The 24,798-nt window shown below is 56.8% G+C and overlaps 1 protein-coding gene and 1 long non-coding RNA gene across 9 annotated transcripts in view; one reads left to right on the top strand and one right to left on the bottom strand.

The window, feature by feature from the left end:
- Positions 1 to 6,439: 6,439 nt before the first annotated feature.
- LIPE (lipase E, hormone sensitive type) lies at positions 6,440 to 24,633 on the bottom strand. 5 transcript variants are annotated; one of them, XM_047709835.1, is made up of 10 exons: positions 23,498 to 24,633; positions 14,525 to 15,060; positions 12,345 to 12,435; positions 12,094 to 12,239; positions 11,699 to 11,884; positions 11,207 to 11,501; positions 10,233 to 10,460; positions 9,835 to 10,011; positions 7,303 to 7,721; positions 6,440 to 7,040 (listed from the first exon to the last, which is right to left on the bottom strand). In XM_047709835.1, the coding sequence occupies exons 1-10, from the start codon at positions 24,429 to 24,431 to the stop codon at positions 6,828 to 6,830; spliced, it is 3,225 nt and encodes a 1,074-aa protein (XP_047565791.1). In that variant the 5' UTR covers positions 24,432 to 24,633; the 3' UTR covers positions 6,440 to 6,827. The 5 variants fall into 5 exon arrangements, with proteins under 5 accessions (XP_047565791.1, XP_047565795.1, XP_047565792.1 ...); XM_047709839.1 differs by lacking the exon at positions 23,498 to 24,633 and adding an exon at positions 22,012 to 22,134; XM_047709836.1 differs by lacking the exon at positions 23,498 to 24,633 and adding an exon at positions 21,532 to 21,883.
- Positions 22,257 to 24,798, top strand: part of LOC125088640 (uncharacterized) — a 103,411-nt gene continuing 100,869 nt past the window's right edge. For all 4 annotated transcript variants that reach the window (XR_007123748.1, XR_007123746.1, XR_007123747.1 and 1 more), the window contains exon 1: positions 22,257 to 23,075. This is a non-coding gene — a long non-coding RNA (uncharacterized LOC125088640). The remainder of the gene's footprint in view (positions 23,076 to 24,798) is intronic.

Here is a 24,798-nt window from a genome sequence, read left to right as displayed (position 1 = left end):
GGGGTTATCCCAAAGTCCCTATGTGTTCTGAGGTGTGACATATGAGGGGGTCTTTTCTTTCTTTCTTTTTTAAGAGTTTATTTATTTGAGAGAAAGAGAGCATGAGAGGGGAGAGGTCAGAAGGAGAAGCAGAGTCTCTGCTGAGCAGGAAGCCGGATGCGGGACTCGATCCCAAGACTCCAGGATCATGACCTGAGCCGAAGGTAGTCCCTTAACCAACTGAGCTACCCAGGCTCCCAAGTGAGGGAGTCTTTTATCCGAGGTGCATTTTTTTTTTCCTTCCCTACTGTGCATCTGGTTCAGGTGTGGTCAGTTGTCATGGTTCTTTAACTCTGACTGGATTAAGGAAGGAATGATTTATTGAGTAATAGTCTCGTGTACCTGGGTTCAAATTGTCACAGCCTCTTCGTGGCCAGGAAAACTTCGGCCAATGACTATGCTTGCCTGGACCTCCCTGTGTCCATCTGCAAAGTGAGTGCTGGCAAATAGGGTGGTTGAGAGGATTCCACGGGTTAGTTCATGGGAAGGACTTTGAACTGAGCCTGGCCCTTGGGAACGTTTTGTGATGACGGCAAGGTGCTGTTCTAATTGCTGGAGATATAGTCAAGAACAGACCAAGTCTGCTCGTGGTCCTGACCGGGACTGAGTGCATGCCCTGCCCATGGCTGGGCGTGTAATTGCATACCTGGGGTGTCTGATTTGCATGTGGAATAAGGTATTTCTGTGTGTGTTATCAGTAAGGGTGATTGTGTGATCGTGTGCTGATGTTTGTGTTTGTGTTTGTAGGCGATCACGCGTGGTGCCCATGATTCTCTGGTTGTGTGAGATAGCATGAGAGCAGGGCTAGGGGCAGAGGAGAGAAGCAGGTCCCCACTGAGCAGGGAGCCCGATGTGATGTGGGGCTCCATCCTAGGACTCTGGGATCATGACCTGAGCTGAAGGCAGATGCTTAACCGACTGAGCCACCCAGGTGTGCTGATCTTGCATTTCTGACTCTGAGATGCCGGGAATGTGTCTGTATATTGTGAGCTGAGAGTGAGAACCCCACTCTCAGCTCCTCCTTTTCATGTCCCCCAGGTGACCCTGGGAGGGCAACCCCTCCCAAAATGAGCCTCAGTTTCTCCTCCTCCTCCTCCCAAAATGAGCCTCAGTTTCTTCTTTTCCTCCTCCTCCTTCCTCCTCTTCTTCTTCTCCTCCTTTTTCTCCCCTTCCTCCTCCCCTTCTCCTCCTCCTCCTTCTTCTTCTAATATTTATTTATTTATTTGAGGGGGGAAGGGGCAGAGCGAGAGGGAGAGAATCTCAAGCCGACTCCCAGCTGAGCATGGAGACCATCACAGGTCTTGATCCCAGGACCCCAAGATCATGACTGGAGTTAAAAATCAAGAGTCAGATGCTCAACAAACTGAGCCACCCAGGTACCCCAAAGTCTCAGTTTCTTCTTATTGGGGATGAGGGGTCCTGTGGCCTCAGAAGAAACCCTTGTGTGAAAGGGAAGGTGGGAGGAGATGGGTGAGGCCAGGGAGAGGCTGAGAAACACAATGGGGCACAGAGGGATGGTTAGGATGGGGACGGAGGAAGGACTGCACAGAGAGGTTGTCCATTCATTTGATACACAGTTGCTGAGCTCCTACGATTTGCCAGGACCTCTGGTGGGCATTGGTTCAAGATGTGGGGAAAGCAGAGAGACCCAGAGAGATGTCCCAGGGTGGCCCATTTGTCTCCATGGGGGGGGGGGGGGGGCTTAGTGACAGTTCTGAGTAATGGAGACACAGTGGTGGAGAGGGACAGAAAGGGCCCTGCCCCCCTCCCTAGTCCTTCCTGAGGCCCAAACTGTCCAGATGAAAGAACAGAAGCCGTGGGGGTAAGGCCCCTCCCAGGCTGGGGGCACCCCAATGAATCATTTTCTTATCACTTCCTAATAGGATAATGACACACCTACCCCCTCCTAATCACTATTTTTTACCCCAACCGGGTCCAACACCCACAGTGAGAAGGGTTGGACAAGTCTGGTATTTTGAAATCAGGAGAGGAGATACTTGAAAGTCCTGGTCTTGGGTCCTTCCAACCCCAGGACCCAGGAGTTCTAGACCCCAACCCCCCACCCCACCCAGGAGTTCCCACTTGCAGCCCCTCTTCCTTTGTTTGCTATCTACTTTTTCTAACCTCTCTGGGCCTGGCTTTATCTCTTTGTCTGTTTATCTCCATCTGTGTTTTGTGTCTTTCCTGTCTCTTTACATCTGCATCTTGATTCTTCCTCACTGGGCATCAATTTTCTCACTTGTAAAATGGGGATTATAATAATCTGATCTCTTAGAACTGTAATGAGGAAGACATGCGATAATTAACCGAAATGCTTCGCATAGAAGCGGGGCCCCTGTCCATGCCATGCAAGAGAGAGCTCTCTTATAATTATTGTTTTTAGCATTTTAATCTCTCTTGGTATCAATGTTTTTCTCTTTGTCTCCATGTGAGTTTCAAGTCTCCTCCCGCTCTGGGTGCCGCTGGCAGACAGGGCTCCTTGTGGGGTGGGGGCGGTGGTGGAAAAGCACAAAGAAGCCAGAGCTTCCCCTAAGCGGCCTCCTCTTCATCTCTATTCTAAGCCTCACCTCGCGGGACCCAGAACTCTTGCCTGGGGCAAGGCCTAGCTCCAATCCCATAAATAGCCACATAAAATCTTAAACCTCAAATCCGTCATCCCTGGGCAGACCAATGAGTCTTTCAGGTTCCCAACTCCCTCCTCCCTCAAGAGCCAACCATGCTCCTCAGATGCTCCTCAGACCCTAAAGTCTAGGTTCCTCCATCCCTCCTCCCTCAGGACCAAGGAGTCCGGACTTCTCAAGTCTCCATCTTCCCTTGGGACCCGAGGATGTGGCCAGCGAGGAGCGCGAGCAGCCAGACCCCACTTTCGGGGCGCTTCTGCAGCCCACCACGCCCTCCGCTGCCAGAGGCGGGCCTCCGGAGGCTGGCTGTGATAAGCTACCCATGACGTCAGTCACTATCTTCCAGCCAATAGGCGCTCCGCCCCTATCGCCGTGGGCCCTCGTGGGACGTTCAGTGGTAGGCGGAGGGCACGCCCTAAGTCGGACGGCGATAGGCTCTGGAGGACGCCAGTCTCCGCTAGGCTTTGCCAGTCAACCAATAGGCCGCGCACCCGAGGGGTGGGAATCCCGCGACGCACCGCGGAGGCTGGAGCTGCTGATGAGGAAAACAGGTTCTGCGGGTGCAGTCGGTAAGCCCCTTCCTGCACGCCCAGTACAGGGATTCTGGACATAGTTCGGAGGGGAAACGGCGAGGCTTGGTGGGGTTGAAGGCGGAGGGTCCGCTTAGCCCGGGGGACCGAGCATTTAGCTTTGTTGGAGAAATTGAGTCCCAGACGTTCATATCTCCATTCCATTCCTCTGACCCTAAACCTGATCCTCGGCTGCTCTTCCTACCCGGCGTGCGCACCCATCGGTTCCGTCTCTCCTGCCCTCATTCTCTCTCCCACTCATTGGCTTTCCCATTTCCTTCTGTTGCCACTCGCTTGCTGGCTCATCGCACACTCAGCCACTATTACTTAAAGGTTTCCTGAGGCTTCCAATGTGCTAGGCCTTGTGCTGGCCGACGACAGTGGTGACCAAGACGAGTCAGGCGTAGGCCTTGACCTCGAGGATCCCGGGTCAGATGGGAGGACGGACACGTTGATGGGCAGGGGTGTGCCGAGGTGGGGGAGTACAGGAGAAACCTTTTTAGCTTTACTGGGTCAGGAAAGGGTTTCCGAAGGAGGGGACATTGGCGCTGGATCCTGGAGGGGCAGGAAGTACCAAGCAAAGGAGAAGAGCGTGTTGGAGGATGTTTCCTCATAAGCGGGGAAAGCAAAGCATGCAGGAATATTACTGTGTGTAGGTGCCCAAGGAGGAGGCCAGTCAGGTCCTTGCAGTGGGGTACCTGTAAGGCTGGAAGAGGAAGAAGTGGGCAAGGCCAGTTTGGCAGCCCGGACTTTGTCCTGGAGCAGGGTGGTAGTGGGGAGCCATGGAAGGGTTTAGAGCAGGGGAAGACCAGGTCAGAGCTGCAGCCAGAACTGGAGGAACGAGACTGGATGCCAGTAGCCCAGAAGGTGGCTTGGGCAGACACCCAGGCAGGAGATGAAGCGTGGATTAGGTCAGAGACCGAAGGGATAAGGCAGAGAGGAGTTCAGGAGGTAGAAACAATAGCATATGGGGCTTGATGGGCTGTGGGGCTGTCCAGGACAAGACCCAGAGTTCTGGCCTGGGTTACAGGCGTACAGGAGCTGTCCCTGAGATGGGGACAGGAAATAGGAGCAGGTTGCTGGCTGGTTGACTGTTTTGGGGGGGATGAACAAGGGGTTCTATGAGCTCAACGAGGGAACAGGACCTCTAGGGAGAGTTCTGGGCCATGGTTCCCTCCCCAACACAGCCCTCGCTCCGAAGTCACTTATTGGTTGAATGAGGGCCTCTGTGGTGAGGGTCCCCCTGTCCCCATCTGCTCAGAAAACTTTTCTTGTACTTCTGCATCTTCAGTCTCCCTCTCTCCCTTCCTTCCCCAGCAGCATTAAAACATGTTCTGTCATCTCTAAACACACACACACACACACACTACATCAAGCTCCCTTGAATTATTTCTCACCCCTTTCATAGCTAAAGACTTGAGGTATTCACTGGCCAAATCTCTTACCTCCTCAAATCACTCCCTCCTCAGCCCTCCATGTCTGGCTGCCCACAATGGCTCTGGACAAGTCACCAAGGACCCACCCGCTCCCTGCTGAGGTTGGGGATATTTCCATCCTCATCTCACCCAGACCACTCCCTCTCACCTGAAATCCCCTTTGCTTTACGTCCTCTTGTTTCCTGCTTAGCTTCTTCCCTCTCCAGCTCCTCAGAACCCTCCAGGACTGACTCCCCTTTTGCTGCCCACCCCTTTCCTGGGGAGGCCCTCAGGACTCTCTGTCCTGACCCTCTGCTCATCCCATCTGTCCACTCTTCCTGGAAAGAATCTAGCTCCAGCCAGAAGTGAGCATCTAGTCTGCTCTCCTGCCTCCTGCTGCCTCCTCAATGTCCCCCTGGGTGGTCTCACAAATACCTTTTGATCTCTCCATGTGCAAAACATACTGTCACCTACCTTGTACACACCAGAGCCTCTTCCCAGTAAAGACACAGCCTCACTGTCCATGTGCTCCTGTGGCTAGCCTGGGTGCCATTTTCACCCCCATCTGCTCTACCCTCAGTAAGTCCTCTTCAACCTCAGTTATAGCTCCTACTCCTACTCCCTACCCTCATCCCTCTCCTCAGCCTTCTCTACCTCCAGGACTTGCCCCTTTCAGTCCATCCCCCAATGTCCCATCAGGCCCTTTCAGGGTCTGATCCTGTCCCTCCCCTGCTCAGAGTCCTTCTGTGGCTCCCATTGCCCTCCAGTTACAGCCCAGATTGCACTCCAAGCCCTTCAGAAGGATCTGCTCTTGCTGACCACTCCAGGCCCCTCAGGCTACTTCCCATTTTGCACCTGACCTTCTGGCCAGGGAGAGGCTTTGATAACTGCCCAGTAGCTCTCACAACTTTGCATGTTTCTTCTGCCTAGCAAACTTACACTTCTCCTTTAAGGTCAAGCTCATATCACCTCCTCTGTGAAGCCCTCCTTGACTACCACTAATGGAATCTGAGGGGACTGTGACAGCCTGTGTCTGGGTCTCTCTGCCCACTCTCCCCCTGAGTCCCTTGAGGGCAGGCCCTGGATAGAAATTATCTCTGCTCTAGGGGCGCCTGGGTGGCTCAGTGGGTTAAGCCTCTGCCTTCAGCTCAGGTCATGATCTCAGGGTCCTGGGATCGAGCCCCACATCGGGCTCTCTGCTCAGCGGGGAGCCTGCTTCCTCCTCTCTCTCTGCCTGCCTCTCTGCCTGCTTGTGATCTCTCTCTGTCAACTAAATAAATAAAATCTTTAAAAAAAAAAAAAAAGACTAACATTTAAAAAAAAAAAAAGAAAAGAAAAAAGAAATTATCTCTGCTCTAAACCCAGGGCCTACGAAAGGGCAAGACCTCCGAGTCTTGGTTGAGGGACTGAGTGACTGTCACAGCTGGGCAGAGCTTGGGCTTCCAGTATTTGGGGTGGCCAGTTTTGTTTCTGGTTCCCTGTTAAGTTTGCTGTAGTTCTCTAGGAAGTATGGGTTTTCTTTTCTGGGTGGGTGCGGGGGCTGGGTCTGCAAAGGGGAGTAGCTGAGAACCCAGAGCCCTCCGGCACACCACCTGGATTAAGTCTGAAGGTGGTGTGTGTTAGTAGGGGTGTCCAGTCCCTCCGCACCCAAGAATCCGGGCCTGCAGTCCCCTTCTTCCTAAGGATTCAGAAGCTGGACTCCCAGCTTTCTACCGCCAGGCTTCTCGGATCCCAGCAGCAGAGCCTGATGCTGCCCCCTGGTGGGCGACACCCGACCCTATTTGCAAGAGGCCAAACTAATTAAATACTTTTATTTACAAAGGAATAAAACCAAACCGACTTGCCAGGTAGGGCCGGGCCCCCACCCTGCGGCGGTCACAGCAGCAGTAGAAGGCAATGATGGAGTGCAGCTCCAGCTGTCCATGGAGACTAGTTGGTGTGCGACCCCCACCCCTTAGGCCAGGGTCTCGACTTGGGGCCCCCGCCCCCACCCCTACCCCTGGCCGTCCTCCCACCTTAAGGCACAGCCTGCCCCTCCCGCTCGGCCCGAGGGAGCCGGGAGCCCCTCAGGGGAGCCCCGCCACCCAACCCGGGGCGCATTCATCACGGAGGCCGGCTGAGATAGGAACAAGAGGCCTTTAGTGTCGCCCCCCGCAGCCCCATCTCCTGGCTGGGGCCAGAGCTCAGACCGGCGGCGCGGCGGGCGGGGCGAGGATGAGGCGGATGCACTCCACGCACTGCGCAGCCGCCTGCCGCGTCTCCCGGCACAGCGCCGCCAGGCTCAGGAAGCCGTGCGGCAGGTCCTCCACCACGCGCAGCGTCACGGGCTTGCCCAGGCCGCGCAGCCTCCGCGCGAACATGACCGAGTCGTCCAGCATGGGGTCCAGCGCGCACGCCTGCGGGACGGCGGGGCGGGCACGGGGCAGAGGAACGAGGGGAGGGGCCGGGGAGTGGGAGAATGAGCCTCGCTCGGCCCGACATCCCCCACCCCCCAGATCCACCGCCTCTTTCCCCTTCCCCGACTGTCCCTAGAGGAAATGGCAGCCCTGGTTCCCCGACAGCCCTCCTCCTCCCCCTCTGTGGCTCCGTCTCCGGGGCTCTCTTCCCCAGGTGCACCTGCGCCCGCCTGCCCCTGCACCATCCCAGTCTGGCGCTCACCACAATGTGCACGGGTGGCAGGCTCTGTAGCATGCTGTCGGAAGCCAGCAGCGGCGACATGAAGGGGTTCTTGACGATGGGCGAGGAGCAGAGAGGCATCCGGGTGGTGCTATGGCTGGAGCGCCTGGGGTGGAAACCCTCCGGGAAGGCGGCGCTCGCGCTACAGCCTCTGTCCTTGGTGCTCAGCTCATCCGGCGCCTTACCTTCTGGCGCGTCGTCAGGGCCCACGAAGAAGTTGATGTCCGAGGGCGTGGGGGGGCCAAGTGTCTCCGCGGATAGTGATAGCTCTGGGGTGTCTGACGTGTCAGAGCTGCCCTTGAGGCTCAGGTCGTGTAGTGTCAGGCTCTTGAGGGAGTCTGTGCCCAGCGGGCCCTCAGGCTGGACCAGGGCTGCCTCAGATAGGCTGCGCTGCATGGGTTCTGCAAGAGGGGCCGGGTCAGGCGGCCAGCCGGGGCCACCCACCATCCTGGCTCTGTGTGCTGGGTGAGTGAGTGGCTGGCAGGAAGGGTCAGGGGGAGGACAGCGGCCTGTGGAGGAGGAGCTGCGTGCCAGGGCTCTGGAGGCTGCGTGTTCCCCCAGACTGCGTCCTTGGGGATGGGTGGAGAGCCCCACATGCCCCCGACTGCAACTCCAAGGGAGAGGTGGAAGGAGTCAGGTGGAGGGCTGTGTGTGTGGTGACCAGGATGGTGAAATGCAAGTCACTTTACCTCTGAGTGCTCAGTTTCCTCCTCTGCACAAAGAGGGCATAAAAATAGTCCTTACCTCACAGGAGGTGGTGAGGACTCAGTGGGATGAGCCACGGCTCCCCATTGGGAGGTCATACGCTATCCTCATGTCTTAGTAGTAGTAGTAGGCCTCCCCGACCCCAGCACGAGGCCCAGCCAGCCTGTGAGGGCCACTCAACACAGGGTATCCACAGCGGAGTAGCGAGCAGGCCCACACGGTGCGAAAGGAGGCCGTGTTCACAGGGAGCTAAAGAGTCTTGGGAAACTGATTCTCAGGGGCCCCACCCCTGTAGTCCCAAAGATCTGTTCCCAACATTTCCTTCGTGTGCTTTGGTTTTATCCCTTCCCTTTGAATGAGCCAAGAAGTGCCCCGCTGATGCTGGAGATGTGCTTCGGCCAGCGTGGAATGCCCACCTTGGCTGATCTGATCAGATCTGTGCTGCTTACCACTAGGGCCAGGACGCTGCCTTCTGCAGATCTTTTTCTTTTTTAATTTGGCTACATAAATCCTCGAAGGCAAGATGCAAGATGATAGGAGAATAACGGCCTAAGTGCTTCATGACCCAGAGGGTCACAGGCACGGAACCAGTGATGGGAGTCATGGGGCGCAGCCTGTCAGGCTGCCAGCTTCTGCCAGGAACACCTACTGGTGTCGGGTTTGTGCTGGGTGCTCGGCACAAACAGTTGCATGAAGTCCCAACAACAAACTCATGAGGCAGGTCCCCCGACCATACTCATTTCATGGAGGAGCAAAGCAAGACTCCCAGATTGGGTCCCTGGCCCCCATCCCCCAGAGGTTGCTAGACTGGTCTGTGTGCCTCTAGGGGCTGTACTTGCCACCTCTGACCTTTAGGGAAAGCCCCAGTGCTCAATGATCCACGGTTCAAATCTCTTTTAATTGTTTTTGTGTGTATTTGCATTCATTTGAATATCCTAAGATTTAAAAAGTTAAAGTAGGGGCGCCTGGATGGCTCAGTCATTAAGCGCCTGCCTTTGGCTCAGGTCATGATCCCAGGGGCCTTGCATCGGGCTCCCTGCTCATCAGGAAACCTGCTTCTCCCTCTTCCACTCCCCCAGCTTATTCTCTCTCTCTCTCTATGTAAAATAAATAAATAAATCTTTTTTAAAAATCTTAAGTAGGACACATTCGGTTGGAATAATTTTCTGAATAGGAATTCACGTGCTATTATTCAAAAAGTACTTTGGTGTGCTGGAGATAGAAAATGAGTTGGCTGTCTTTAAGATCATTAAAATGTTAAAAAAAAAATGGTGGGAAAAAAATAGGTCCCTGGATGTTAGTGATTTTTGGATGCATGAGGATCCTGCCATCCACCCTGAGGCTAGGAATCTCTTCCACTGACTGAGGTCTGTGCAGTCTGCTGATCTCCTTGCCCCTAGGCTCATAGGCCAGCCCCTGGAGTGGGGTATTACCCCCATGTGTCTCTATTAAAAGTCTGGGAAGAATCTAGGAGGGCTGGACTCCTCTCTGAGGGCCCAAGAAATTTGAGTGGCATTCTCAGGATCGAAAATCAGCACACGTAACAACTTTTGGAAGGCTAACTCTTATAGTTCCTGGAAGTTCTGAGATGACCTGGTGGACTGGAAGTCCTGGAAATTCCAGGATGTGGAGCGTTGTGGAAAATCAAGGCTGTGCGGTAGTCCCCAAGGATAAATACGAGGTTAGAGCCAGAAGGTGATCTCTGCTTTCCTGAGCACCCCAGGACACAGCCCCTCACCTCCCCCCAGGACTTCCGGTGGACTGGGCTCTCCACCTCGAATGGGTGTGTGAGGGGAGGGCTTCACTCACCTGCTGTGGACACTGAGTTCCTGTGGGACTTGTTCCCACTCAAGTCCAGGAAAGAGTGGAGCCATGAGGAGGCACCCATGCGAAGGTCCCGGAAAAGCAGGGCTGTGTCCCGTCGCACCAGCCCCAACATGCCCAGCGCCTTCTGGTCCGAGTCGGAGGGGTCCTCTGTCTCTCCACCTGTGGAGTGTGTGCAGAGGGCTGAGGCCCAGTCTCAGCACTCGAAACGTCAAGCCTCTGTGCCCGTGGGGACCCAAGAATATCTGATGGCTTCAGTGGGGACCAGGAGTCTCTGATTTCCTTTCCCGAGCCCTGGGAGACTGGGCGCTGGCCCCCGTCCCTGTAGGACTCCGGCGTCCAAGCCCTCCCCAGGCTCCCAGCTGTGTGTGTGGTGGCCTTACCAGCGTAGGCGCTGACACACTTGGTGAGCACACTGAGGGGCAGCAGGGGGTCCATGAGGCTCAGAAGGCGGGAGGGAGAGGCAGTGGATTGTAGCATTGTGGCCGGGTAAGCTGCCATGATGCCATCCGGCACCCGTACCCCATAGGCTGCTGCCCGGAGGGACACAGTGAAGCAGAGGTTCCCACCTGCGCTGTCCCCTGCGAGGCATATCCGTTCCCCTGTTGAGCCTGCGTTGGAGGGGGGTTGGAGAGGGCTTGGTTAGCTTGGCAGAGAGGAACTCAAGCTCTGAGCTGGGAGCACTGGACTCTCAGAGGTAGGGTATCGGGGCTCCAACCCCAAGGTCTAGCCAACTGCGATTTTAGAGATTGGTAAACTGAGGGAGGGGTTTGGGGGACAGAGGTCGGGGAATCAGGGAGACTTGATGATGTGGAGATCATGAGGCTCCGGGGAGCTTGAGAGGCTGGAGGTCAGAAGCAAGGGGGACAGGTGGTGGGAATAGAGAGACCAGGGCCCATTTCAGGAAGGAGGGGCAGTGGAGGCCTGGATATGGAAGGGCAGGGTTCAGCTGACCATACAAAAGAGCCACATCCCTGTGCCCTGGGGCACACCCCTGCCTTGTCCTGGGCCTCTGGAGATGTCAGAAGCAGGAGGTCAGAGGAGCTGGAAGAATGGGCTGGAGCGAGGGCCAGGGAGCTGGGCGTGCAGGACAGGCAGGTGGAGAGACAGGAGGAGGAAAGAAAAGGTCCGAGGGCATGGAGAGGTGGGCAGGTGGGGTATCAGGGCTAGATAGGGAGAGCGGGGAGCAGTGGGGCAGGAGGGGGTGAACAGGTGGCAGAGAGCTGGGTGGGAGGAGATGGGAGGGGTGGCAGCAGGTGCAAGACTGAGGCCTGAGCAGGTAAATGGCTCTCTCCCCACGCAGTAGAGGGTGGTGGCAGGACCAGGGAGTGGGTGACAGCAAGGGGCGGGGGCTCACCGAGGAGGGCACAGTGTTTGACAGCCCAGCAGTAAGCGTAGAAGCACTCCTCCAGCGCCCGGGGGAAGGGGGCCTCGGGGGCCAGGGAGTAGTCGATGGAGAGGATGGGAACGCCCAGCTCCTGGGCCCAGCTCTTGAGGTAGGGCTCATGGGATTTGGAAGTCTGGGCCACGAAGCCACCGCCGTGGATGTGCACCACCAGGGACTGTGCACGGGGTGCCTGCTGGGGGCATGGCCGCAGCTCCAGGCTCCAGGGCCCCTCGGACTTCATCAGGTTGCTGAGCTCCTCGCTGTCCTGGGCGGGGGGTGGGGGGGCGAGGGGATGAGGGAGGATGATGTGGGTGAGGCTGGGGCAGCCTGCCCGGGCCTCACCCCACCAAAGGGATGAGCTCATAGACACAGGATGGGCGTAGGGAGCAGATGTAAGAAGTGGGAGGTGGGAGGGCCTCTGGGGAAGGGGGCTGTCGGTGCTCCTTGGCTGTTATCTCCTACCTGTCCTTCACGCAGGTCATAGGAGATGAGCCTGACGAGGACCGGCCCGGGGCCCGAGTGGGCCAGCGGGGGCGAGATGGTGACCGTGAACTTGGGGTCAGCAATCAGCGGCATTTCAAAGGCCTCTGGTGGCAGACTGAGGAGGCGGCTTACCCTCACGGTAGCTGATGTCATGTTCGCCAGAGACTGGTGGGAGGGGACAGGAGGGGCGCTGGGGACAAGCTGTTTGCAGCCCCTCATGTCTCCTCTCCAATCCCCACCCTCATCTTTTCCGTCACGCACTGTCCCCGAGCCCGGAGCCTCGCCGAGGCCTGACGTGGCCTGGGATGGGTCTCTGGGCCCCAGTGTGTCCATCTTGTAACACCCGTGGGGTCTTCATCAGGCCCCCTGCTCACCGATAGCACCTCAATCTCAGTGATATTCCAGAAGGCTTTCCAGAAGTGCACATCTAGGTTCTGTATGATCCGCTCAAACTCAGCCCCACGCAGCTCTGGGTCAATGGCAAAGCGGCCGCTGGTGAAGAAGGAGCTGGCAGTCACACCTGGGGGTCAGGAGGGGTATCAGGGACTCCAGTATGGGGAGATGGAAGGAGGAGGAGGGACAGGAAGGGAGGTGGGGATGTAGGCAGGGTCTGGCCAGAACTCACCAAGGCCTGTTTCATTGCGCTTATAGTGCTCCCCGAAGGACACCAGCCCGATGGAGATGGTCTGCAGAAATGGCCGGATAGCCGGCGTGAACTGTGAAGAGATGCTGCTGGGTCACCTGCTGCCCAGGAGGGACTGGAGGCAGGAGTGAGGGGCAGAGATGTGGTTTGGGGGGAGGCGTGGTCATTCAGCAAACATTTAGTGAGCTCCTACTCACATTGCTCTAGGCAACAGGGAGCAAATAAAGGCTCATGTTCAATGTCAAGGAATGCTTTGAAAAACCAGTAGGTGGAGGGGACACAGACTGACGACTAGGGGTCAGGCTACTTAGATGGGTATCCAGAGGGTGCTGGAGGAGGGATCCAGACGAAGCAAAGGAAGGCTGGCCCCTGCAGAGGACATGGCAAGTGCAAAGGCTCTGAGGCAGCCTGTGCTTGGTGGGGGTAACCTGTGTAGCTGGAGCAGAGTGAACAAAGGGAGAGGGGCAGCGGCCAAGGTCAGAGAAGAGGGGGCTCATGGAGGAATGTGGGTGTATTCCAGATGTGGGTGGAGCCATAGAGGGCTGGGAGTAAGGTGATGCAGGGATTTCCTGAAAGTCAGCCAGGACAGAGATGAAGCCAGGCGCATGGACGGGGACCAGTTCCTGGGTGGCAGGAAGACAGACAGGAGATGGTCAGAGACAGGGCCAGAGATCTTGCAGCAGAAAGACAGCCAAATGGGGAGACGCATCTGAGGGAGGAGGCAGGCAGCTAAGAAAAGACAATGGGGAGACAAGATCAGAGGAAAAAAGCCATAGGAAGCTGGGCATGGGGCCAGCAGGGTTCTTTTGTTCATTCAACAAATACAGGCCTACATCCTACTTCAAGCTAGGCACTAGGCTTTGGGTGGGGGCTGGGTGGTGGGCAGCAGGAGGCGCTGAGCTAGCGTCACACCCCAGAGGCTTCTGCCCTGTGGGGGCTGATATTTTACAGGGCATAGCCAGTTCTGTAGCATAGCTGCTGGGCCCTCAGAGAAGAGCTGTCAGGCATGACCTTGCCCCTGGCCAGGGGCCCAGTGGGCCAGAGAGCACAGCAGTGCCTGGCCATTTTGCCTGGAATGCTGGCTTGGGTGGCCCCAGGATCACTCTCCTGTGACTCCAAGGTCGTGGCCGGGACATAGGGAGGAGCCAGCTGGCCCAGCTGGACTGATCAATATTTGCTGGGGGTCAGCTTAGGTGAAGGGAAGTTCCTAGGAACATCCAGGCTGGATTGGTGAGGACAGGCTGCTCTGTGGGGAATCGGGAAAGAACGCTGAGAGACTGCCAAGCCCACCTGGGCTGGGGGATTGGGGGGACCCAAAGAGAATCTGAGGGGCTGCAGAGTCACACAGCTTCAGATGCTCCTGCGGGGGGCTTCCCTGATGTGCCTGGGGCCTGGGGCACCCAGCACTGACCTCATTGGAGTACGTTGGACCTCTGCTCTGAGGCCCCAGGACCCCCTCCCCCACCCCAATTCTGAGTCCCCAGACAACTTTTGCTCCGAGTCCAAAGGTTCCAAGGCTGCCTTCCTTTCAGTGCTAAGGTGAGCAGTACCCCCGTGGGAGTGGCTGGGTTGGGGCCACCACCAGGTCCCCCTCGTAGTCACCAACTCAGAAGTGCCCCTTGGCCTTCCCCATGGCTGGAAAATCCTGAGTGAACAGCCCAGGCTGACCTGGGGTCCTGTGGCCTTGAGCCTCTGAAAAATGGAGCTAGCCCCCTCCCTCCTGCACATGCCCCCCCCAGGGGGGGCAACTAAATGGGGTATGTGCTTTTGAAGAGGCCTCTGAGAACAATACTAAGCACCCTTCTGAAGGGTCTCATGATTTCAGGGGCCAGACAGGTCACCACAAAGACTGGACAGATCTCTGAGCATAGGATAATAGAAAGCCATGGGGATCCTGGCACAAAGAGCTATGCGAGTTGACGATTTCTTACTACTCGGTGGAATCGACCCAGGGGCCACAAGTTTGAGGACCCCCCCCCACCCCCCTGTCCCGTGCAGCTGCCTGAGCCCTAGATGGCTTCCCCTTTCCAGGTCTACCATCCCGGGAGTCCAGGCAAACTGACCACTGTGGCAATTGTACCACGCTGTGGGGCCAGGTGGGGGCCCACCAGGCACCTTCACTGTGGGTCCAGGGGAGCAGGGCTGTGGCGGGGGGAGCTCACCTGGAAGCCCAGACAGCGGCCGTAGAAGCAGCCCTTATGCAGAGTGACATACTCACGCAGGAACTCAGCAATGAGCCCCTCATCACCCTCAAAGAAGAGCCCCCCGGGCCGGTTAGTGGCCAGCAGGCGCTGGGCATAGTAGGCTAGGGCCCGGAGCTGGGTGAGGGCGACCAGATAGGCCTCGAGCTCTGCCAGGTTGTGGCTGGTGCGGAAGAAGATGCTGCGGCGGTTGGAGGCCACGTAGCGGGACTTGTGCAGCAGGTGCGCCAGGCAGCAGCGGGCCGTGTGCACCAGGCTGCGGTACCCGTTGGCCGGTGTCTCTGCGTCCAGGTCAAAGAGGTGTGCCACGCTCAGCAGGTGGCCCAGGGCCGGCTCTAGCCCCAGCGCCTGCTCCCGAATCCCTGCGAAGACTCCCGACAGCCGCCGTGCCGTTTCCCCGGGGCCCTGGCTTGAGAAATAGGCCATGTTGTCCTCCACCAGAGTCACCAGCGACTGGGTCATCGTGCGCAGGTCCATGCTGTGTGTGAGCTGCGAGGCTGCGGGCCAGCGGGGAGCCTCTGTTAGGCAGGCTAGGGCCAAGGGTTCAGTCTAATGTCCCATCCCCTTCCTTTTGCAGACCCAAGAGTCCGGACCCTAGACCCCCTTTCTCCCTGCTATCTCCTATGTGGGGCTCTTCTTGGTTTCCTAGCTCCACATCTCTCCTACAACTCCAGAGTCTACCTACCCCTCTGCTTCCTTCCAGGGACCCAAGAATTCAGGTGCTTGCTCTGCTGGGGGCCAGGACTCTGAGGTTCTCTGAGAGGTGTGGAGCCTAACTAGGTCCCCCCTCTCTCAGGCCCCAGGTGCCACCCACAGGCCCGTCCCCTCCACCAGAATTTGGGAGAGCTCAGCTCTCAGCCCATCCATTCCCATCTACCTGGTGATGTCCCCAGACCCTGTCTCAAGCCTAATTCTCTTCCTGAACCCATTTCATAATCCTAGCCTTACTTAAAACAGAGGAGTCAATCCTGTCCCCTCCTGGTCCCTTGAATCTGGCTGTGGAACCTCCTCCAAGCTCGAGCTGCCTCCCTTTTCCTCTGTGGAAAAGGATCCCCACAGGTCGGTCTGTCCCACTACTCCCCAGCTGGGTCCCCCAGTCTTTGGGCCTCTCTACTTGGCTTAGATCGCACGGGCCAGCCCCATTCCCCTGCTTGGAACAGCCGCCTTCATCTCTGCCATTAGCCTTGAGCTCCCTCTGTGCCAGACCTGCGCTAAGAACTTTCCGTGTGTTTGTTCCATTAGTGCTTGCTCACCCTGAGAACCAGACTGCCTCCATTCTTGTTTCAACTATTACGGGTAGCATCCCCATTTTACAGGAGAAACTGAGGCTCAGAGGTGTTCAGTAAGGAGCTGAAGCTTGCATTGATAGTGGCAGCATGGGATTCAAACCCTGATCTCTGGGTCCAGAGCCCTTACTTCTGCTGGTCCCCCTCCCAGGGTTCTGGAAGCTGGGCCTCTGGCTATGGCCCTCAAAACTTGCCCTGGCCTAGGCCCAACTCCCCATACTTCAGGGTCCCTGGTGATCTTCCCTCTGGGGTCCCTGTACTGTCACCCAAGCCCTGGGCAAGCTGCCGTTGACTCCCTTGGTGGAGATGGTGCCCTTTGCTCCGGGGACTCTTCCCTCCTGAAGCCCACTCAGGACCCTGCCTGGCTGCTGCTTCATCCCCGAGAAGTTGTCTCCCCTCCCTTGCAGCCCCTGGGGTTTTAAAGCTCCACCACCCCTGTCTCTCAGCAGACAGTGCACTCACCCCTCCCAGACCTCTTCTGAGCTCCCCCAGGCTGAGCTGCAGGCTGGGCTAGGGCTGAGAGCGGCGGGTGCCAGCAGAAGCCTGGGGCGATAAACCAGCGGGAGGAGCAGAGCCTGCCCAGGGTGTGGCCACTGGCTCCACCTCCCACCCAGAAAAGGACAGGGAAACCATGTGCTAGAAACATAGCACGGAGCCCAGCTCCCCTCCCCCTCTGCCAGTTCCCAGGGCTCCACTCAAATGGGAGTCCTTGTCCCAGGCTCCTCTGCCTTAGAACCCAGGAGTCCAGGCCCCAGCCCCTTCCTCCCTTGGATCCAGGCATCCAGACACTCAACCCCCTCAACAATTAGAAACAGGTATCTAGCCTGCCAACCCTCTTCTCTCTTAGGAGCCAGGAATCTTAGCCTCTGTTCTGAACAAACTGTCTCTTTTCACCCAGCCCAGCTGCCCTCCCTCTCCCCAGGGTGGATTTCAGGGAGCAAAGGCCCAGTGATCTCAGCTCCTGTCCCGTCCCCTACGCTGGCCCTGGCACAGCCGGCCCCAGCTGTTGGTGGTGGTAGGCGGGGAGAGCCAGCCCTGCCTGTCCCTCCCAAGAGCACAAAAGCCGATTAAGTGTGGTGCCAAGCTCAGCTAGGGGTTCTGAGCCACGCGTCCTACGGTGTGGTGTTCCCATACTGGGCACGTGCCACTTACCCTTCACAGGCCATCCTGCTGTGACTGTCATCCCCACCTCACATATGGGAAACTGAGGCTCCAATAAACACCTTACTGATGTGATTCCATGTACTCCTTACCTGGCCAGCTCTTTCTTACCCTTCAGGCCTTGGCTTGTCCCCTCCGCACACAGGCCCTCTCTAACTACTCCTCCCCACCTAAGACACACACCCCTATCACTACTCTCTGCCATCATACTTGCATTTCTTCCTAGAATTTCATACACTTGCAATTAGACCCGTTCATTTACATGTTTGTTGTTTGTCTCCCCGCCCCAGGGACAGACCCAGACTTTGTGGAGCTATGAAGCTGGTATGTATAAAAGTAAAGCTTTTAGGGAAAAAAAGGTGTAAAATCACAAATACAAACTTAGGGACAGGGTTTTGGAAGGGGTCTGCACAAATGGGAGGCCCTGAGGTCCTCTGCTTGGCTGTAGGTGAATCCTCTGTTTCTCTTCTCTCTCTCTCTCTCTCTTTTTTTTTTTTCTTTTTAAGATTTATTTATTTATTTGCTGGAGAGAGAGAGAGAGAGAGAGCACACAGCAGGAGGGGCAGAGGGAGAGGGAGGGAGATCCTCCATCAGACTCCCCGCTGAATGGGGAGCCGGGATGCAGGCCTTGATCTCATGACCCTGAGATCTGGACCTGAGCCAAAACCATGAGTCAGACCCTTAACAGACCATACCACCAAGGTGCCCCCATTTCTTTTCTTTTGGATTATCATGCCCCCTAGGGCAGGGGGTGGCCTCAGGGCTCATCATGGGGTCTGGCACATAGCAGTTACTCAGCAAATATACGAGGAGACGGAGAGAAAGCGTGAAGAGTCAGAGTAGGGGCAGAAGCAGGTGAATGGGAGCTTGGGAGAGGACCACCCCTCCCCAGGACAGACAACCAGACGAACAGATAGAGGCCTCTGGAGACAGTGCTGAGGTTGGTGACCAGGTGAGCCTGGATGGGCCGGGATGAGCAGTGGCGAGGAAGAGGCTGAATCCCAGGCCTTCATGATTCCAAGGCCCTGCCCTTCGCCCTGTTCTAGGCAGCTCCCCAGGGACTGAGCTGGGTGGAACAGGGAGGAAGGGATATTGAGGTTGCCAGAAACTTGCCAAGAATCTCAGGCAGAGGGCACTGGGGCAGAGGCAGGCACCCAAGGCCCGTGGGCAACAACTGGGATAGAGGTGGGACCGAGGGGTCCTGCCACCTCGCGCCAGCCCTTTGCCCTAAAGAGCCACAGGACAGCTGGAGCCAGCCTGGATTCTGGGCCCTGGGGACTGAGCAAGGGTGAGAAGGGAAGGCAGCTCATCGAGGATGGAGGAGGAAGGGCCAGCTCTGAGGCCTGGGAGGGGCAAGGGCTTCTGAAGGGGAGAGCCCTGCAGGGCAGAAGCTAGGTGGGGGGCAGCGAGGACAGCCTGCTCCCTGAGTGTGTCTGCCTCAAAAGGCAAACACTATTCTGACAACCCTGTGAGCCAGGCACGGTAACTTGTCTCGTGCTCGCCACAGCCCAGGGGCTGGGACGGTCCTCGCCCCTTCTGGCAGCAGAGACAAGTGAGATGCAGAGGAGGACAGGACTGCCCATGGTCACAGGGCAGAGGAGGGCAGCTCAGGGGGTCTCTGCAGTGTTTCTGCGGTGTGTGTGTGTGTGTGTCTCCTTCTCTCCATCACGTCTCAGCTGGCTGCTTTCTGGGTGGTCAGGTATGAGTGTCTTGGAGGCTCACCCATGATGTATGTATATATGTGGGAACATGTCATGCCTCATGTTCACCTGGCCTGTGTTTGTGGGTGGGTGACATTTTTTTCCCAGTCTGTGCATTTGTATGTTTTTCTGTATGTCTAGGGCCTGTGTATGTATGTGTTGTGGCCCCTGTGAGTGTATCTGTGTCTGTGTTCTTTTTGGCCTGTGAGATTGCAAAGACATGTGTCTGTGTGTTTATGGACATGTATGCTCATATCTGTGTGCATCCGTGTGTGTGTGTGTGTGTGTGTGTGTGTGGCCACTTCCCACTCCCAGCCAATGCATCACAAAGTTCTGCCCACTCTGCCGCTGCAGAAGCCTCTGGAATCTGGCCCTTCTCCCACCTCTACTGACCCCTCATCTAGATGATTGTATTAAGTTTTTGTGTCTCTGATTGTGCCCCCTTCAATCTCTTTTCCACATAGCAGCCAGAGGATTTTTCTAGAACTTCAGTCGGTCACATACTCCTACCCCTGCAACACCCCCACCCTTGCTCTCAGGATAAGGCCCCCAATCCTGGACATGGCCTCCCAAACCAGGTGCTCTCTGGGCTCCCTGCCCACCCAGCCCCCTCTTCCTCCCCTCCCTTGCTGAGCTCCCTCTGTGCTGTAATGAGCCACTTCCTTGGGCCTCAAGGTCTCTGCCCGCACTGTCTTCTTTGGCTCCCTGCCCCCCTTGCACAGCCATCAACACTCGCTCATCCTTGGGTCCAATGTCACCTTCCTGGGAAGCCTCCCTCTTTCATTTTCTTAGGACTTTCCCTCTTATATTTGCCACAGTTTACAATTATATCTGATTTGTGGGATTATGTGATTCACGTCTGTGTCCCCAGCTCCAGTGTGAGTCCGTCCTCACCACCAAGAGTCCAGGCCTGACACAAGTTAATGTTCAGTGAACGAATCTGTGCAACTGGAGCCTTCTGGATCCACAGTTAAGGTGGGGGCACAGAGAAGTTTTGAGTTCACACACTCCTGCCCTCAGGAGGCTGGGTTGGCCATCTCTCTGCCCTCACTGGCCAGGTAAGAAAGCCCAGGTGACCTTGCTCCCTCAGAGCCTCAGCGTCGTCATCTCGGAAATGGGGTGATCATAATAACGCTAGAGTTATTGGTTCCTGGCAAGATCAAACTGATGACTAGGACTGCTGCAGCCAGCCTGGAGGGCTGGGGCAAGGTCTGATTCACCCTACTGAGGCGTGGCACCAGGGCAGAAACTCAGGAAATGACAGGTGGATCTGAGAGCTTAGTGGAATGAGTCTTTGGGAGTGGGTGGGCCCTTGGGTTTGTGGGTAGGACTGGCTCAGCCCTGTGCAAAGCACCCCACCCAATAGGATTCTGAGTCCTCATGATAGCCCTGAGGGCAGTACAATTATTATTATCCCGGTGTTACAGTTTATACATTCCTTCACTTACTAATCCAATAAATATCTGAGCGCCTCTGTGCCTGGCATGTGAGGCTATGAAAATATGGGCTAAACAAGCCAGACACGGCCCCTTCTTAGGGGAACTCACTGCCTACTGGGAAGTAACAGTCATCATAACCTCCGCCCCTCAGGCAGTCGTGCTGTGTGCTTGTGTCTAATGTACTACACTCATTCAAACCTCACAACAGCCCTACGAGCCAGGGAGTCCTATCATTGTGCCCATTTTAGAGCTCAGAAAGTTCAGACAGGGAAAGAAGCAGCCTGTTGCCCAGTGTACCATAGCTTATAACCTCGGGAACCAGACCAGGAACACCCACGTTTTTTAACTTTGGTCTGTACTGCCTCTGGGCATGCTGTCCTGCTCGTGAAGCTGTGTCTGGTAGTATGACAGTGAATGCCCTCAAGTCCCAGCCTGAGCTCGGAGCCTGTCTGCCTGTCTGTGTGGGTGTGCTTGTGTGCCTGTGCCTGTCTGTGTGTAGCCAACTCTAGTTCTGTCTTTGGCTAATGATGTTGCCTAAGACAGAGAGAACAATTGGCTTGGGGTCTCTAGGGCCTGGGGGCTACGTCAGTTTCTTTCCTTCACAGGAACTTCCCACAGGTCCTCACTTGGCTTCACAAATACTCATCCCTAGCAAGAACTTTAATGTGTGGTCCTGCCTGGGGCTTGCAGCATCTCTGCTGGTTTGTCAGTCTTTCTCCAGTCTGCTGAGATCTGTAAATAAAACCCAGAGCCCCCTAGTTTTAAAAAGAGTGGGGGGAGGTCAGGAAGTTAGGCCCCAGTGATGCTGGGCTGAAGCAGGTGGGCTGACAAGGAACTGAGGCATGGATTGAATGAAGGGTGGGAGGATGGACTGTTTTGAGTCATACTGTTTTGAGCCTGGGGCACTTTCCACTATGGGGTACCCCTTCCTCCTACCTTTTCCTGACAGTGAATGCCCTCTAAACTTCCTCTTTGAGCAACAATTTCTAAACCTCTCCACTATCCTCTCATGAGTGCTGGGGCCCTGAAAACCGGCTCTCGAACCATTTCCCTGGTAGGAAAGACCGAGGCCAGGATCGCCCCACGGTCACACAGCGAGTACGGAGCAGGACAGGGAACCCTAGTCTTGGAGACTCGCATTCAGGATCGTGTTCCCGAGTCGCTACTGGGGCATCCGGTAGTCTCTAGGCTGAGGGTAATATTCCACTCTCACGTCACCCATTCTCACAATGGATCATCCCCGCACCCCTTCGCAGGGCGGCAATGGGCCAGCCCACGGGCTCCCCCACTTCTCGGGGCCGTGGGTCCGTCCACTCAGTCCCCAGTTCCCTGCAGGATGTCCAGGGTTCCTTCCGTTCTGCAGCCGGCCCACGTAAGCTCACCTTTGGTTTTGCTTTTTCGCCACCGCCGACGGCTACGACTCTTGGAACCCTCTTTGGCCCTCTTCGAGGCCAGGGCCCCATCGGCCCTGGCTGCCCCGCTTCCCCAGTCAGACTCCATCAATTCTCTGCGATCCCCACGCGGGGGCTGATTCCAGTCGCCGGGGCTCGCCGGGAGAGCCAATCCTCGCGGCGCACCACCACCGGGCCCCCATACCACCCAATCCTGGGCTTGCTTTTCTCTGGGTCCCGCCCCCTGAGCAATCCGGGCCGCACTCCATTGCCAGGTCCCGCCCTGGGCCTAAGGCCTGGCCCCGCCTCCTCGCACACTTTAAAGGGCCCGTGACCAACGAAAATGCAGCCCCGGGGCAGCGAAAAGTGTCCTTCGGTCAGGACTAGCGGGGAGTCCCGCGGGGGGGTCACCCCAGAAGGGAAGCCTCGCTCTTCTCAAGTGCTGGCTCTCAACCTCGCTTTCCCACTCACCTTCCCAAGTAGGGATCCCCTAGAACGCGACCCGGACTGCCTGGTGGAAGGGGAAAGAGGGGCGCCTCTGAGCTTCCGCCTGGGGGGGGGGCGGGGGGGCCAAGTCCTCCGGCAATTCAGTGCCGGGGAGGGGCGACAGCACTGGAGGTGTGGCTCTGCCTGATAGCCGTTGGAAAAGGAAGCCCCGCCTTCTTCCTGCCTTATATGTCCTATTGCTCTCTTTCTCGGGGTTCTTTTCTCGGCCTTTCCAAGAGAATGGAAGGGCGGGGGGAAGGAGAATGCTCGGCGCCTGCGCACTAGCCCGAAGCCGCGAATCGGCCGCCGAGAGCGGCGGCGGAGGGCCTGGCGCGTGCCTGGGAAAAGGCGGGAGACGGAAGAGTCTCGAGGCTCACGCATGCGCACGCAGTCAACTGCCGACGGGGCGCCGGTGGAGCGGGGAGGCTGCCCGGTTGGTGTGTGGAGCGCGTGCCCTGACACTGGGTTCTGGAGCTTACAGAAAGAGCTCTTCATCCTCAGCGCCGGAAAAAGCGGACCTCAAACCCTCCCTTCCCTCCCGAAGCACATGCGCAGCCCTGCCCTTGAGAGACATCGTTACTCTCTTCGCAGGTGTGAGAGACATGGCCCAGCCCTTCAGGAAGAGACCGGCCTCCGAGCCGCGGCCACCATTGCCGGCCCCTTGGACTACCTGGCCATACGGGAGCCCTCAGCTTCTGGATTGGGGCTGCCTTGCCTCCCCTCAGGCTGCTTCCACAACCAGCCCTTTATTGCATGGATGAGACTTCACGTACCCCCTTGGGCCTGAGCACGTCAGAGGAGGGGGCAGCGCTGGCGGCCCGCGGAGTCTCGCATACTGGTCCCGGTAACTCTCCCTTTGTCCGGATTCAACCTTGCTGGAGACTTCGGCAGACCCCGCAGCCCCTCTTCCACGCCACCCTTCCTGAGAACACCACCGAGCCTGCCTGGCAGAGGAGTAGGTGCCGCCCCGCCCGCCTGGGGCGACCTGGAAAGCTCAAGGATCCCTGAGGCCCGATTTTACCCCTAGTGGGGATGGAAGCACCGCGAGGGTAAGGGTCTACGTGCAGCACCAGGTGGCTGGTGCCTAAGGCAGGAGGTGCCCCAAGGCTGTGAGTTTGGGGACCGATGGGCAAATACTGGCGGGGGAGGGGACGGGAAGGCAGCTACTCTGTTTTCTAGCCCCTAGGTCAGAGCCCTGTCCCACTTCTGTCTGATTGCCCCTAAATCCCCCGTGGGGAGGCAGCCTGGTGTGGGGAAGTCACAGCCGGGGTCTGCCATTCCCAATATCTGTCCTGCCTCCTGCAAGGCCTCTGTGTCTCCCCGCCTCAGCTTTCTCATCTATCAGATGGGACTGTTGAGCTTTGTCTTCAAGGACTGGTGAGAGATTCCCAGAGCCAACCTGACATACTGGTGGTCCTCAGCTCCTCTTGATGGTCTCTGGGAGGATCCGTTCCTCTGGACTCAAACTCACCTGCGTCCCTGTAGTGTCTGTGAGTCTGGCTGCCAGTTCTCTTCCCATGTGCTGATGTCCCCCCATGCCCTGATGCCCCTTCATGTTTCCCCTTGAAGGCCAGCTTCTTTCCCTTGGCCACTGTTCCACCCCTCTTGGGTGATGAATTGCTCTTTAATGGAGATCCCACATCTGGTTCTGAGTCAGAATCTGTGACCCACTCGTAAAACGTCCTCCACTCTGAGGCTGGTCGCTGCATGGAAATTTGGTGTAGTTTTGATAGAAATCCCCACTCGGTGGAAGATCTCAGCTGGGATTTCACTCCTCGGGCTGGAGCTCTTTGCTGGGCTATAGGGTCTGATTGTCTCAGTCTCTCTTGGGATGTAGATTCACTCTGGTCAGGTGATCCATTTTCGGGTCTAGGTCTAGGCTGAGCTGGAGGTGTTGATCCAGCTTCTCGATGAGCTGGAGGTTGCTTCATTGGACTGGATCCTGGCTGGCCAACCTGTGCCTCTCTCAGTTCTGGCTCCTGTTGAGTTTCAGATTCTTTTCCTGGCCCAGGTCCCTGTTGTGAGGTAACTTCCTGTTGAGAGGAGGACACCCGGTGCATGGGAGGTGATTGCTGTGGTGCAGGCTCCTGCGGGGCAAGAAGTTCCTCCTGCAGAGCTGAATTTTGTTGGGTGCTAGGTTCCTGCTGGGATTCAGCTTCATGTTGGGCAAGGGGATTCTGCTGAGTGAGAGGTCTTTGCTGGGGAGCCGGTTCCTGTTGAGTATTGGGTCCCTGATGAGTCTTAGATGCTGGCTGGGTTGTGGCTGTCACATTTGGCCCAGGCTCTGGCTGGGTGATAGGTGTCTGGGGTGGCTTAGGTTCTAAGTCATGCCTAGATACTGACTTAGAATGTGGTTCCATTGTTGTTACTTCCATCTTGGGAGGTGTTGCTTTCCCAGATTTCATCCTTCTGGGCCCCCAAGACCTCCTATGTCACAGATCTCTCATTGATTTCTCGTGATGGCACCTCCCTTTGGATTCCACTCCTTCATCTTGGCATCCCTGGTTCTTCCGTTCTAAGGCAGTTGGCAAGTGGCACTGCTGACCTCCACTCCTGTACCAAGTGATGGACTTCTGTGCCTCCTGCTGTGGGAGGAGGGATTAGGAGCAGGAGGAGGCTGTATGGCTAGTACTCTCCTACCAGAGGGGAGGGGCTTGCCCTCTTGTGTCATAAATAGGACCCCACCCCACTTACCACTCAGTTTAAGTGTTTTTTTCCTCTTAAAGCAAGCATCCTAATTTAGTCCTTTGTTTCATCTGGGATGACAGAAGC

Source organism: Lutra lutra, chromosome 17, assembly GCF_902655055.1.
Source record: "Lutra lutra chromosome 17, mLutLut1.2, whole genome shotgun sequence".
NCBI classification, from domain to species: domain Eukaryota; kingdom Metazoa; phylum Chordata; class Mammalia; order Carnivora; family Mustelidae; genus Lutra; species Lutra lutra.
Note: the sequence above shows the minus strand (reverse complement) of the source record. Positions and strands in the feature narration are given on the sequence as shown.

Coding starts and splice junctions, on each gene's coding strand:
- LIPE (XM_047709835.1), bottom strand. CDS start 24,431: ATGAAATCTGGGAAAGCAACACCTCCCAAGATGGAAGTAACAACAATG. Junction 12,436..14,524: donor GCCGCTGTCTGGGCTTCCAG/GTGAGCTCCCCC, acceptor ATCTCTTCACAG/TTCACGCCGGCTATCCGGCC. Junction 11,885..12,093: donor CTGAGATTGAGGTGCTATCG/GTGAGCAGGGGG, acceptor CCCTCCCACCAG/TCTCTGGCGAACATGACATC.